Source organism: Tenebrio molitor, unplaced genomic scaffold, assembly GCF_963966145.1.
Source record: "Tenebrio molitor unplaced genomic scaffold, icTenMoli1.1 SCAFFOLD_829, whole genome shotgun sequence".
NCBI lineage: Eukaryota > Metazoa > Arthropoda > Insecta > Coleoptera > Tenebrionidae > Tenebrio > Tenebrio molitor.
The window spans coordinates 4,014-16,884 of NW_027184245.1; the positions used below are offsets into that span (position 1 = coordinate 4,014).

Here is a 12,871-nt window from a genome sequence, read left to right on the forward strand (position 1 = left end):
GGCGATGGGGATGTCGTCGTACAGGCTCAGCGCGGTGTCGGGCTGCTTCAGGATCATGGGGTCTCCGTAATGAGTAGGTATGCAGGTCAGTCTACAACGTCGAGGACCGAGATGTCCTTGTAGAGGTGCGAGGTGGGTCCGTTACCTCCCAGCTTGAGGTAGGTGTGGTGCATCTCGAAGAAGTTGACCCGGTCCTGGGCGCGGATCTTCCTGTCGATCATGGCCCGCCGGTGGATCACGCTGAGGTTCTGGCGGAGCATGGTGGTCATCGCCAGACTGACCGCGGTGAGCACCTCCTCAGACGAGCGACGAGATTCTACAGCCTCCTTCTGGGCCTCTCTCTTCATGGTCCGGGCGTCCTTGATCAGCCACACGGCAAGGCCGAAGACGGCGGTGGCCAGAATGGGCACCACCGCCTTCGTCAGTTCGATCGTGGTCTCCATGCCCTCAGCCCTTGTTCAGGAAGACCTGCAGGGCCTTCGTGGTGGCGGGGCCCCACACGCCGTCGGCCTTGGCGCCGATCAGCCTCTGGAGAGCTCGGACGAAGGTCGAGCCGCTCGAGTTGGGTCCGGTGTACTCCCAGCCCTGGGTGATCGCGTAGCCAACGCTCGAGGCGGTGCGAGACTGCTTGGAGATCTTCCCGTCGGCGGGGGTCCCCAGCTTGCGCTGGCCGGCCTTCCAGCTGTTGTGACCCAGCTTGCCGTCCTGGGTGGAACCGAAGTGCTTCTGGTAGGCCTTGGCGGTCTTCTCGCCGAGCTTGCCGTCCTCGTCGAGCTTGCTCGAGGGCTTCGGCTTCGGCTTCGGCTTGGCGGGCGCCGAGGGTTTGGATGCCTTACCGCCCAGAAGCTCCTCGGCGCGCTTGCGGAGGCGGGAGAGCTCCGAGCCCCACTTGCCGGGGCAGGCGGTGCTCGTCCACCTGCTGTGGGGGTAGAGCGGGAGCTTCCCGTATACCTTCCACAGATTGGCGATGAGCTGGGCGACAGTCTCGAAATCACCGGAGCTCATCTCGGGACGGCACTCGATGCCGATGGTCCGGCGGTTCGCGTTGCGGTTGCCGGCGTGCCACGCGGTGTCGTCGGGGTCCACGATGCAGGTGACGAGACCGCTGGAGGCCACGTAGTGCGCCGAGGTGCCAGCGCGCTTGTCGGTGAGCCAGGACACAACGTTGGCGTGCTTCTGGCCCTGTCCGCCCCAGTGGTGGACGGTGATGCCGGTCGGCTTGCCGCCGATACGACCCTTGTTCTTGTTCGGGCTGGTGTGCTTGGTGACGTAGGTGTATCCCTTGGACATCAGGAGAGCTCCTTCTTGTGGGTGTTCTCGCGGCGGGTGTGGCGCGCAGACTCGACGCCCACCAGGGCCCCGAGGAATGCGTCCACGGCCACGATGGTGAGTGCGATGTCATCCCCGCGCGGGATGTCCCACACGGGGGTGAGCGCGGCGGTGAGCACAGCGAGAGCGGGGAGCGCCACGAGGGCGGTCCACTTGGCGATGTCGTACAAGGTCTTGGTGTTCATGCGAATCCTTAGTTTCCCGGATAGGTATTCGGTTGCTTGCATGGCGATACTACCTGATTCAGCTGGTGCGGGGTGGGAACAGCCGCCTCTCAGCTTCGGTGTTCGGGGTCATCGTCACGGCCACGAAGCTCACCGTGGAGTCGCTGGTGGGGATCTGGGATCCGTTGATGTTGGCCGCGGTCCACCCTTCCCCGTAGCGGAACATCGACATGATGGCGTTTCCGTTCAGCGCCACGTTGCTCACGGCGCCTCCGGCCACCCGGCGGTTGCTCACGGTCGTGGTGCTCGGGAGGGTGGTGGCGGCGTCCTGCAGGACGGTCACCGGGAGGACGGGGGTGGGTGTGCTGGGGTTCAGGGCTAGAGCCACGGCGGATACGTTCACCACCCGCCAGGCGCTCTGGCTCTTGTTACCCCAGCTACCGGTCTCGGTGAGGAACAGCGCGTCGATGATCTCCCCCGAGGAAATATTCACCGAGGGCACCGGCATGGCCAGGTCGGTGAAGAGAGCCAGCTGCAGGGGTCCTGTGGTCTCGATGACCTCGGTTCCCAGGAGGAACTGCGTCTTGTGTTGGCTGGATGACCCGTGCCCGCCTCGGTAGATGTCCAGCTGGGAGTACCCAGACCAGTGCCGCATACGAGCAACCTGGGTCATGGCTGGTCCGGTGGAGCTACCGGCCCGCTTGTCGATGAGCTCCTCGATGTGTCTCTGGGTCCACTCACGCATCGTTGTCGCCGGCCGTCTCGGGGATGGTGACGCCGGGGATCTCTCGAGCAGATCGGAGGGTCTCAGGGGTGGGGTTGGAGATCTTCATCGTCGTCCTACGCCCGTTGCCGGCGGGGCCTCGGGTCCGGGTGTCGATGAGCTCCTCGATGTGCTTCTGGGTCCAGTTCCGTGACGGGGGTCGCATGGTGTCTCCTTGACATAGGTGTGACGGCCGCTGTACGTGAACCAGGATACCAACCCTGGCTTGGGGTGAGGGGGCTTATTCAACCCAGTATGTCCTCACCGCAGACACGTGACAACGACCGCCACAGATGTGATGGTATCAGGCTTCGGGGTTCTCCAGGGCCTCCACTCGCGCCTTGAGCTGCTTGATCTGGTCGTCCAGGTACGCGATCTGCTGTGCGTAGGTGAATGCCGAACCGAGAGATTTCGGTACGACCAGAGAGGGGCGGAACGGGAACGGGTATCGCTGTGTCATATCAGGCCTCCGGAACAGGTTCGTCGGTGAAGTAGAACAGTTGCCCCGTGAAGTCGGCGTTTCCCGGGGCGGTGTCTCCATTCTTGATACCGCTCATGAACTGGTAGAAGTCCGGGTTCCAGTAGTAGTACCTGACCGCGGTGACGGTGGTCGCACCCTCCAAGTACTCCGTGTACACAGCGGTGGACGTAGGGCGAGAGCCGGGGCTAGGGAGGAACGAGTCCGGGACCGAGAACGGAGAGACCCCATTCCCAACGATGAGCTCAACCACCTGGCCGATGCGGCGTGCCAGAACGCCGGCGGTGATGGTCTGCCAGCCGGAGTCGTAGAGGCCAGCGCCGGCGCCGGGCTCGCCGGGGTCGCCCTTGGGGCCAGACGGGCCCTCGGGACCAGCGGGGCCCTCGGGGCCCTCGGGTCCGATGGGACCGGGCTCCCCCGGGTCACCCTTCTCAGCAGCGGTGCCGGGGATGCCCTGCTCGCCCTGGGGGCCCTCCGGTCCCTCGGGGCCGATGGGGCCGAGCTCTCCGGGGTCGCCCTTGGGGCCAGCGGGTCCCTCAGGGCCCTCGGGGCCCTCAGGGCCGATGGGGCCGGTCTCGCCCTGCTCGCCCTGCGGCCCAGCGGGGCCCTCGGGTCCCTCGGGTCCGATGGGTCCGGTCTCCCCGGTGTCGCCCTGCGGGCCAGCGGGTCCGATGGGGCCGGTGTCTCCGGGGTCTCCCTTGTCGCCCTTCTCGACAGCGGTGCCGGGGATGCCCTGCTCACCCTGAGGGCCAGCGGGGCCCTCCGGGCCGTCGGCTCCGGGAGGCCCGACAGGCCCCTCGGGACCGGTGAGGCCGATGGGCCCGGGCAGACCGTCCACGCCGTCGGCCCCGGGCTCTCCCGGAGGCCCCGGGTCACCCTGGGGGCCGGGCAGGCCGTCCTCGCCCGGAGGCCCGTCAGCCCCGTCCACACCGTCGGTCCCGTCCACCCCGTCAACGCCAGCCGGGCCACGTTCGCCCTCGGCGCCGTCGGCCCCCGGAGCGCCAGCGGCGCCAGGCTCCCCGGGGGCACCCGGCTCTCCGTCGGCCCCGTCAACCCCGGGAGGACCCGCGGGTCCCTCGGGACCGGCTTCACCGGCGGGCCCGGTGGCTCCGTCGATCCCGTCCAGGCCCGGCTCGCCGGCAGGCCCTCGGGGGATGAAGACGGTCGAGTCATCGGAGAACGTCACCGTGGTGCCGGCGTCCGAGATGGTGCTGCCGGTGACGGTGATGCCCTGCAGGTCGAGCTCGTCCACCTGGGACTGCAGAGCGTCCAGCCCGCCGGCCAGAGTACCGATCTCCTCCTGGATACCCTCGATGTCGGTGTCGTGCCCGTTGGCGCGCTCAGCGAGCACACCGAGCTGCTCCACGATGTCCTTGTACCAGTCGGAGTCGGTCTCACCGATCGCCTGGGAGAGCTCCTCCACTCGATTGAACAGGTAGTAGAGCTGTTGCTCGATGGTGAAGGTGTCGTCGAACACCTCGGGGACGAACAGCCCCGGCCAGTAGGGGAACAGGGTCCCCTGGTTGTGGATGTGACTCATGGTGGGTCCTTTCAGAGGATCATGAGGAAGAGGTCGTCGAACTGAGACCAGAGCCGCTTCATGAGGGGCTCTGCTCGCAACAGCATCTCATAGGAGAGGCTGTAGGACTCGGTCTCGGACTCATCGTGAGAGCTCGAGGATCCGGTGTCCGTGCTGGTCGAGTCGGTCACCTGGTTGCCGGTGGTCGAGCTCTTGCCCCGGGCCGTGGAGCTGTCGTTCGTGCTCGAGGTACCGGAGCCGGTGTTGCGGACGGTGTCGCTGGTGGAGCCCTGGGCGGCGTTCGTGGTGGCGAAGTCCCGGGTCTCACGTCCCGTGTCGGAGGAGGTACCACGGCTGTCGGTGTCGGTGGTGAAGTCCCGGGACTCACGGGCGTTCGAGTCGGAGGTGCCCCGAGCCGAACCCGTCGTGGTGAAGTTCCGGGTGTCCTTGTCCGAGGTGCTCGACGTGCCGTTGCTCGCCGAGGTGCCGCTCTCGCGCCCACTGGTGGAACCAGCCACCGTGGTGTTGTGGGTGTCGGTGTCCCGGATCCCGTACTGCGTGGTCTGAGAGTTCGTGTGATCGACGCTGGAGGACCCGGTGTCCCGAGTCGTCTGCTCGTCGCTGCCCTGGACATTCCCGGAGGTCTTCTGGTCGAGGTTGTCCGTGCGGGTGGAGGTGTTGTCGGACTCGGTGTCCGAGTGGGTGGTGTTGTCGTTGCCCTGGGTAGTCAGCGTCGCCGTGGTGGCGTACCGGCCCTCCCGGACGTCCTCGAGCCCGTTCTGTGGGGTGTCGGAGAAGACGCTGTCATCCGTGCTGTTGGTGTTGTTCGTCGCGTCGGTGACGGAGTTGGCGCTACCGACGTTGGAGGACGTGCCGGTGTTGGCGACGTTCATGTCCGTCGCCTGATTGGAGGAGCCCTTCACCGCGGAGGTCTTGTTGTCCGTGGTGGTGTCGCGGCCGCTCCCGGAGACAGTGTCGGACCCCGACTTGGAGTGAACATCGGTGCCGGTGGTGTGGTCCCTCGAGGTGCCCGAGGTGTTGGAGGAGGAGCTCCCCCGGTCGGACGTACGCCCGGAGGACGTGTGGGTGCCGGTGCCGGTCTCCTTGGCGGTCGTGGTGTCTGAGGTGGAGCCCTGGTTCGAGGAGGTGCCGGAGCCGCTCTCGTGCGCCGAGCTGTGGCCCGTGGTGCTCCCCTGGTTCGAGGAGGTCCCGGAGCCGGTCTCACGAGAGGTGGAGTTGTCCTTGGAGCTCCCGGTGGCGGTCGAGTTCGAGTTGTCCGACGTGGTGCCCCTGGAGGCCCCCGTCGAGGTGTCCTCAGTGGTACCGGAGCCCGTGGAGGTTGCCTTGCCGGTGATCTTCCCGCTGGCCTCGTTCTCGGCCGAGGAGTCGCTCTTGGACCGGGTGACGGAGTAGCTGTCGAAGATCTCCTTGCCCATGGTCTCGAACATCTGGTTGATGTAGTCGGTGGTCGACCACAGGGAGCTTCGGAGCTCCATGCGCCACGCCGGCAGGGACTCCATGCAGATCTCGTCGAACATGAAGTTCAGGACGAAGCCAGTCTCGAAGGTCTTGCGGTACTGGACATCGATCCCGGAGGTCATCTCCCCGAAGATGGTCTGCCGGGCGAGCGCGTTGATGTTCTCGACACCGGTGGCGGTCATCGGGTCGAGGTCCTGGCCGTCGGAGGCGTTCTGCAGGATGTCGAGCAGGGAGAGGGTGTACTTAGCCACGGTCGGCCTCGCTGTCGGTGGAGTCGGAATCGTAGTCGTTGTCGTCATCGAGCCCCATGAGGGCGCTGGTGTCGATGGGAGTCTGGGAGAGGTTCACGGACATCTCGAGCCCGTAGAGCTCGTTCATCTTATTGCAGAGGTTCACCCGCTCCATGAGCCGGGAGTTCAGCGAGATGCTGTCCTCCTGACGGTTGATGGAGATCTCGTCCGCGATCAGACGCTCCTTCTTGGTGGTCTCAGCGGCGATACCCAGCATGGAGATAGCGTCGGCCCAGATAGTGCGCCGGGCGTCGAGGAACTCGTTGCCCTTGAAGTCGACCTTGGTGTCCAGTGTCTTGATCGCCTCCTCGTCGAATCCGTCGGTGACCTCGATAACGTTATCGAAGGAGAAGACCCGCTTGAAGATGTTCTTCACCCCGAGAAGCTCTCGCTTCGAGGTCTGGATGATGTACGGGCGGTTCTGGTGCATCAGGTTCACGTCGAAGGTGAGGTCGAGCCGGGTCAGACGAGCGGCGTAGAGGTCGATCTTGGGCATCAGAGGGGTGCGACTGCGGTTGTCCCGCACCATGTGCCAGATCTCGGTGTCGTGCTGGCGGCCGTTGAAGTCGACCCCCTGCACCTGGGTGGGGTTCCCGTAGGCGTTGAAGCTGCCGCCCTTCTGCACCCACCCCAGCCCCAGCCAGAGGTCGATCCCCAGGGGCTGGAAGATGATGGCCGAGCCGTTGTGGAGGAGGGTCTTCTCCAGGTAGCGGTCGTCCACCGTGTCGGGGAGACCTCGCCACTCGAACTGAGAGAGGGCGAAGTTGATCAGACGTTCCCGGTAGTAGTTGTAGATGTCCGCGCTCTTGTAGAGCAGGTGGGCGTCCTCCGCCTCCTGCCCGTACACAGGGTAGGGCTCGTGGTAGTTGGGCCGGTACCGGGCCCGTGATCGCTTGTGCGCCATGCTCGTTGCTCCTAAATGGGTCGGGGCGGAGGAAGCTTGTGGCTTCCTCCGCCCCTATCCTACCGGGTGCCTGTGGTCAGGCGCCGGCTCCTTCGAGTGCGTCCACGCGGGCCACCAGGGCGTCCCACTCGACCTGGGTGGGTGCTCCGGGGGTTCCCGGGGCTCCAGTCGCCCCGGTGTCCCCCTTCGCACCGTCGCTACCGGTAGCTCCGGTAGGCCCCTCGGGGCCGGTAGGTCCCTCAGGACCCTCAGGACCGGCGGGGCCCTCAGGGCCGGGGGTGGTCTCGACGTTGGCGATACCGTCCTCGATGTGGTTGAGCCTGGTCTCGTTGAGAGGGGTCTCTCCGTTGACCCAGGTCTGCTTCTCGTAAGCCATGCTCACTCCTCGTTCTCAGGGTAGGTGGTGTTCCCAGGGAAGACGTTCTCCCCTGGGGTCAGGCTTCCCCCGCCGCATCACCCTTGGTGAAGGTGAGGGTGTCGCCGGCTGCGGTCGTGCGGGTGATCGGCGCGGCGGTGTAGTTCTCGCCGTTCACGACCAGACGCAGCGGGGTGGAGGAGTCGACCTCCTGCGGCAGGACCAGCCCGCCGGAGGGGATCACCAGGACGCCGGCCTCGGCGGCCTCGACGGTCTGCTCGAACCGGTAGACGCCGGTGTTCAGCGCGGTCGGCTCGACGTAGTCGAGGGTGAAGACAGCCACGCCGTCGGCGAGGTCCAGGCCGGAGACGATCACATCCACGGTGGCGGGGAGCTCGGCGATGGCGGTGTTGTCCGCGTACACGACCGCGTTGTGGTACGGGCTCGAGGACACGATCTTCCAGGTGTGGAGCCAGTAGTTCCGGTACAGACCGGAGCCGACCTGGGTCTCGCGGAGCACGATCTCCTTGTCGTACAGCTGGAACCAGTTCGCGTCCACGGCGACGGCGCGGACGCCGGCCATGAGCCCCAGCTCACCGGCGGTGACCTCCTCGATGTAGTCGGCATCGACACGGCTGAACCGGCCGTTGTCGAAGTCGGTCCAGGAGTCCACCACGATGACGCGGTAGGGCACCTGGGCCTTGTCGATGTTGAAGGCCGCGGAGAGGGTCTCCACGTCGTACTCGGCGGCGGTGTCCGCGTCGAGGATGAGGACGAGGTCCTGGGGGCTGGACGCGGTGGTGACGCCGGCGCGGTTGTAGGCGCTGGAGGGGTAGGTCATGCGGGTCGCAGTGGCGCGACCGACCTTGGCCAGGGACTTGGCGTCGGCACCGTCGATGGCGACGGGAGCCATCTCGCCCTTGGTGACAGCCTTGATGATCAGGTACTTGACCAGGAGCATGTCGTCGATCTCGGCCGAGGTGTGGAGGGTGGCGATCAGGCGCTCGACGAGGTCGCGGAAGCCCTCCTCGGTGCGGAACGCGCGGGTGAGCTCGGCGTCGTCGATCGTGAGCGGGTAGAGCACCCGCCAGTTGATCGGGTGGAACTCGGCGCGAACGTTCGGCTTGTTGCGAGCCAGCTCGCGCTCCGGGCCGAGGTCGGCGTTGTACTCGACGGCCTTGATCAGGTCGACCCAGATCTCCTCGACCGTGTTGCCGTACTCGATCGTCCCCTTCTTGAGCTCGCGGAAGCGGTTCCAGAAGGTCGCGGACTTGATGAGCACCAGCGCGAGCTGGTTCATCAGCGCGGAGGCGAAGTCGTTCATCAGACCGGCGTTGCCGGCGATGGACTTGCCAACCTGCTCGATGTCCTCGACGCCGCGGACGACGGGGATCTGCTCCTGGCTGGAGGCGGGGAGGGTGGCGCGGATTCCGTTCAGGATCGCGGCGGTGGAGCCGTCCAGACGGCTGTAGTTGGGGATCGTAGGCATGGTCAGTTCTCCTCGTGGGACAGGAGGTCCGCGATGGACGGCGCCTCAGGGATGTTGTTGTCGCCGTCTTCGACGACGGTCTGGGTGGCCTCGCCGCCGGCGGCCGCGGGCTCCTGTGCGGTGGGGTTGAAGAAGGCCTTCTCGAAGCGAGAGTTGAACTCCTTCTTGGCGTCGGCCAAGGCGGCCGCCACGGCAGCCTCGACGACAGCGTCGGTGTTGGACTCGGACTCGGTGTCGAGGGCGAGGATGCTCTCGAGCACGTCAGCGGAGTCTTCTCGACCCTCGATGAGGGGCTTGATCACCTCGCTGAGTGATTCCCGGCTGATAGCCATGCTTGCTCCTGGATAGTTATACGGGTGGTACTGAGGACAATCTAGCACACGACAAAGCCCCCAGCGGTGGGATCAATCCGCTGGGGGCTTCGGAGTCTGGCTCTTCCGGTGCGTCATGCGATCCGGTACAGACCAGTATCCTCGTCCATGACCATTCCGTCAAGAGGGTGGATGCTGAACGTGGTGGTGGTGAGGATAGGCCCACCGGGAACCGCGGACCGGCGGAGCTTACCTCCCTCCACCACCCCGTACGTGAACCGCTCGAAGATCTCGTCATCGGTGCGGCGCTTGGCCAACAGCTCGCAGAAGAGCTCGGGGAGCTTGTAGTGGGTCCACTCCCCGTCCTTGAAGTCGGAGACCTTGTACATCAGCCTGGTCTTCACAGCCCGGGGAGCTCCCGCCGCCTTGATGTCGATCTCGGGACGGTCGAGGGGCTTGCCGCCCTTCGTGACGAGCCGCTCGATGTAGGTCTTCTGCCGGACGTAGCGGGCCATGTCCCACTCCCCCTCGAAGTCCCACTGTCCTAGCTCATCACCGATGGGGATGTTGGTGGGGTGCCCGATGCCGTGGTAGGAGTCGGTGTCGCAGTAGAGGAAGTCCTTGTAGTTGGCCTGCGCCGCCCGCACCATGACCGCCTTGGCATAGGCGGTGATGTAGGCCCCGGCGGGGATGTACCCTCCCTCGGCTGACCCCTCCACGACCTCGAACCTCAGGACCCCGCCCTCATCCATGACGGGCCGGCCTCCGTTGCGCACCGTGCCCTGGGCCATTTTGCCGTAGAGGTTGTTCAGCATCAGCTTGGCCCGGAGGCGCTCCACCGGGTCCTTGGCGTTGTTCTTGATCGCGTACCAGTGCTCGATGTAGTCGTCGAAGGCGTTGGTGACGTGGTCGAACCGCCAGAAGGCGAGGGGCCGGAGGTAGGAGGCGTCGTACTGCTCGAGGAACAGCTCGTACATAGGCCGGGTGAACGTCAGCTCGATGGGGCCTTCGGAGGAGCGTAGGTGCTCGTTGTCCTGCCAGATCGAGTTCTTCACCTGGATGAAGGGGATGTGGTCCTTCTTGACGGTGAAATCCACCGACACCTTGGCGATGTACTCCCAGCTGTGGCGGTAGAAGTCGAAGGTGTCAGGGTCGGTGACGATCGGATCCCCCACCGGGTAGCGGTGGTCGTGCATCACCGAGGGATAGAGGCTGTTAACGTCGTACACGGTGCCGGTCTTCCCGGTGCCTCGAAGATCGACGATCTCGTGGTCCGCCTTGACGTAGCAGAAGCCGCCCGAGTACGAGCGTCGGAGCTCCTTGTCCAGCTCGGGATCCAGGACGGGGAACATCGAGCGGAAGGTGTCCTTCCCCTTCTTCGAGTTGCCGCCCCCGAGGGACTTGTAGTACTGCTTCATGCACGCGGAACCGATGGTCAGGTTGTCGAGGATGTCGGACTCGTCCCCCTCGAGCATGCCGACAGCCTCAGCCATGACGAGGACATCGTTGACGATGTACGCCTGCTCGGAGTCGGTCATCTCGTAGCCGACGGGACGGAACTTATGGTAGTCGATCTCGCCGATGAGCTTCTTGGCGTTGGTCTTCAGCGCCTTGGAGACAGCGTCCACCGTGAAGGGGAGGATCTTCAGGGAGTCTCGGAACTCCACGGTGCGGTTGCCGTGAGGGAAGGTCACCTTGATCGAGTACCAGGTCCCCTGGTCGGAGATGGTGGCGGTGAACTCGCCGGCCTTGGGCTTACGCCAGCCGCCCCGGGCTCTCCCGTCGATCTCCTTGAACATCTTCTGGTACTCGGGACTTGAAACAGCGAGACCGCTGGTGGTGAGGGCTTCGTGCTCCTCTGGGGTGATGGGGTCACCCAGGGTGGACCTCTTGTACCCCATGGACATGAGGTGTGACAGAAGGAGGTGGCCGTCGTACGCGAGGTTGTGGAACCACACCACGATCTTCCCTCCCTTGAGAAGCTTCACGTGGTCGAAGAAGGACTCTAGGTCAGGTCCCACCGTCACGTCGTCCTCGGTGGCGTACCGGTCCCCCTTGCACAGACCCCAACCCCACACCCGAGTCTTGTTGTGGGCCTCGATCTCCCGGGCCCCGCTGGGGTCCTCCTCGGGGAAGATCTGGTGGGTCCACGGGAGGTCGTCCTCCTTGGTGCCATTCTCGGTGTCCGCGTAGAGGGTGTCCTTGGGGACGTTGTTCTCGGTGTCTGCGACGTAGTGGATTGTCTGAGCCATGGTGATCCCTCTCCTTGAGCTCTGGTTGCGGTCAATGCCCGAGGAACTCCTCGAGGTCCTTCATGTGCTGTGCGTCGGGGTCCATGCTGATTCCGAGAACCGAGTACGTCCCCCTCAGGTTCGAGCGATACCTCAGCTCGTCGCTACCGAAGAGCTCCCCCACCAGAACGGGGTGATCCCGGAGCAGAGAGGCGAGTCTACCTGGCCCCAGATCAGTGAGGGCGTCCAAGATCACATTGGAGATGCTCTCGGGGATCCTAGCGGCCCGGAACGACTTGGCCATGTTGACCAGAGACCCCTCGTGCTTGCTGGTGATGATCTCGAGAGGTGTCTTACGAATCAGATCCCGGATCGCATCCTCGTTGGTGATGTACCGGGTGTCGATCTCGTAGATGTCGGAGTTGGCCAGAGTGGCGAGGTCGGCCTGGTTGTATTGGGTACCCGTCCGGGGGTCCGTATAGCCACTCATCCCCCTCGTCCTGCCCACCTGACGGTTCCAGGCGGTGACGTCTTCCGCCAGCCGCTGTGCGGCCCTTCCTCGGACCACTGACCCGTCACGCATCTTCATTGACACGCCCTCGAAGAGCATGTCCCTGGCGGCGGTGTTCGGGGCCTCGCCGGCGGCCACCCTGCGAGCCAGAACGTCCAGATTCAAAGAGGCTCGGTGGTCAGGATCGAGGTCGAGGTTGTGAACACCCCGGTACCGGCGCCCGGTGCGGATGTTCGAGGCCTGGTCCCGCACCACCTTCTGCAGACCCCTCTCCACAGCCGCGGCTTCCCCGGCAAGGCCCTGGGACGCCAGGCGCCTCTTACCCGCCTTGGTGAGAATAGTGGGCCCGGAGCGGGACGCGAGGGCGAGTACTCGAGCGATGAGAGGCAGTGCCATCAGATGTTCTCCTTAGGTGCGGTCGCGGTGACCATAGCCGCGGCGAAGTCGTAGAGGATGGAGAGCTGGGTCTGGCACTTATCCTCGACCAGCTCGGGGCTCTCAGAGAGGAGAGAGAAGGCCACCCTACGCGACGCACGCTCTGCCATCGAGATGGTGAGGCAGATGATCGGGTTGGGCTCCTCCCCCTCGGGGGCCCCTGCGCTGAGGACGGTCACCATGTCCGAGAGCGCGCTCTTGTACGAGCGCACCATGCGGTCATTCTTCGCCCGGCCAGTGCGCGCGTTGCTCACCTCGAGGAGGGTGCAGTCCTCAACAGCGAGGCGCAGGACACTGAGAGAAGCGAGGAGCTTGCTGTGGTCGCTCAGCGCCACGCTGTCCGTGTCTGAGTAGATGGCGTCCTGCTTGGTGTTCTCGATGGTGTTCATGATGGTCTCCTCGTGTGATCCGCCGCCGGCGTGTCCGGCTTCGTGGTACCCACTATACGCGAGAAACACACGAGATGTCAACGAGGTGCCGGCTGGAGTTTCGCTGGGATGTTCCTGGGAGGTAGCTGCTATTTGGTGCTGGAGTGGTGAGCGGTGGATTAGGCGCAGGGATGTGACGGATGTGGGAAAAGTGTCAGGGCACGGTCGGGTTACCTGTATATACC

At 65.0% G+C, this 12,871-nt stretch overlaps 2 protein-coding genes across 2 annotated transcripts; both read right to left on the reverse strand.

Moving 5' to 3' along the window:
• Nucleotides 1-447: 447 nt before the first annotated feature.
• Nucleotides 448-1,290, reverse strand: LOC138141037 (N-acetylmuramoyl-L-alanine amidase CwlL-like). Its single transcript, XM_069061783.1, has one exon. The coding sequence runs from the start codon at nucleotides 1,288-1,290 to the stop codon at nucleotides 448-450; it is 843 nt and encodes a 280-aa protein (XP_068917884.1).
• Nucleotides 1,291-4,285: 2,995 nt separating this feature from the next.
• LOC138141038 (putative per-hexamer repeat protein 5) lies at nucleotides 4,286-5,914 on the reverse strand. Its single transcript, XM_069061784.1, has one exon. It carries the CDS (start codon nucleotides 5,912-5,914, stop codon nucleotides 4,286-4,288), a length of 1,629 nt encoding a protein of 542 aa, XP_068917885.1.
• Nucleotides 5,915-12,871: the final 6,957 nt, after the last annotated feature.